Source organism: Buceros rhinoceros, unplaced genomic scaffold (assembly GCF_000710305.1).
Source record: "Buceros rhinoceros silvestris isolate BGI_N320 unplaced genomic scaffold, ASM71030v1 scaffold16198, whole genome shotgun sequence".
In the NCBI taxonomy this organism is placed as follows: Eukaryota; Metazoa; Chordata; class Aves; order Bucerotiformes; family Bucerotidae; genus Buceros; species Buceros rhinoceros.
In genome coordinates this window covers 4130-4767 of record NW_010426489.1, presented here as the reverse complement: position 1 = coordinate 4767, position 638 = coordinate 4130, and the positions used below count along the sequence as shown (strand labels likewise).

At 57.7% G+C, this 638-nt stretch overlaps 1 protein-coding gene across 1 annotated transcript in view; it reads left to right on the top strand.

The window, feature by feature from the left end:
- DNAJC27 (DnaJ (Hsp40) homolog, subfamily C, member 27) overlaps positions 1-638 on the top strand; it is a gene marked incomplete at its 5' end in the record, with an annotated part of 4417 nt that overhangs the window by 3127 nt on the left and 652 nt on the right. The window contains one exon of the mRNA XM_010141532.1: positions 26-186. Within this exon, the coding sequence (XP_010139834.1) occupies positions 26-186 (161 nt within the window). The remainder of the gene's footprint in view (positions 1-25; positions 187-638) is intronic.

Below are 638 nucleotides of genomic sequence, written 5' to 3'. Positions count from 1 at the left end.
CTGCCCCCTCTCCCTGTGTCCACAGACGTTTTACTCTGCCATCATCGACCTGTGTGACAACGGTGGGAAGCGTCCCCCCTCCAGCGTGGGGGTTGGCTTCACCAAAGAGCAGGCGGATGCCATTCGCAGGATCCGCAACAGCAAGGACAGCTGGGACATGCTGGGGGTCAAACCCGGAGCCACCAGGTGAGGGGGGTGTCGGCACTTGTGTGGCTGGCCCTGATCTTTCTGGTCTTTTTTGGGTGGCTCCAGTTCCCTTTCCTCGCTCTTCACGCTGGGAGACGCTTTTAGGCTGCTGTGAGGGTGCTGTCCATGTTGTCCAAAAGGGGTTGAACAGCTCTTCCACCTGGAAATGAGCCTCTCAGCAGAGAAGCCTTCTCTTGCCTCCCTTAGAGGACCTCAAGCTGGGTGGAATCAGTCGCTGCACGTGTGGGAATTTGGGTCGTGAATCTAAAACAACAACCCAGAGCTGTGCCTTGATTTCTTCTCTTGGAACCATGTGGACTCCTTAGAGGGGCTGGATTTTTTGGATGACATACATCACTCAGGCCTCCTGCATTCTCCTGTTGGCCCTCTGAGACGTGGGGATTGACCCCCACCCCTCCAGCCCCGCTCCTCCCCGGGGGAGATAGGCCGGC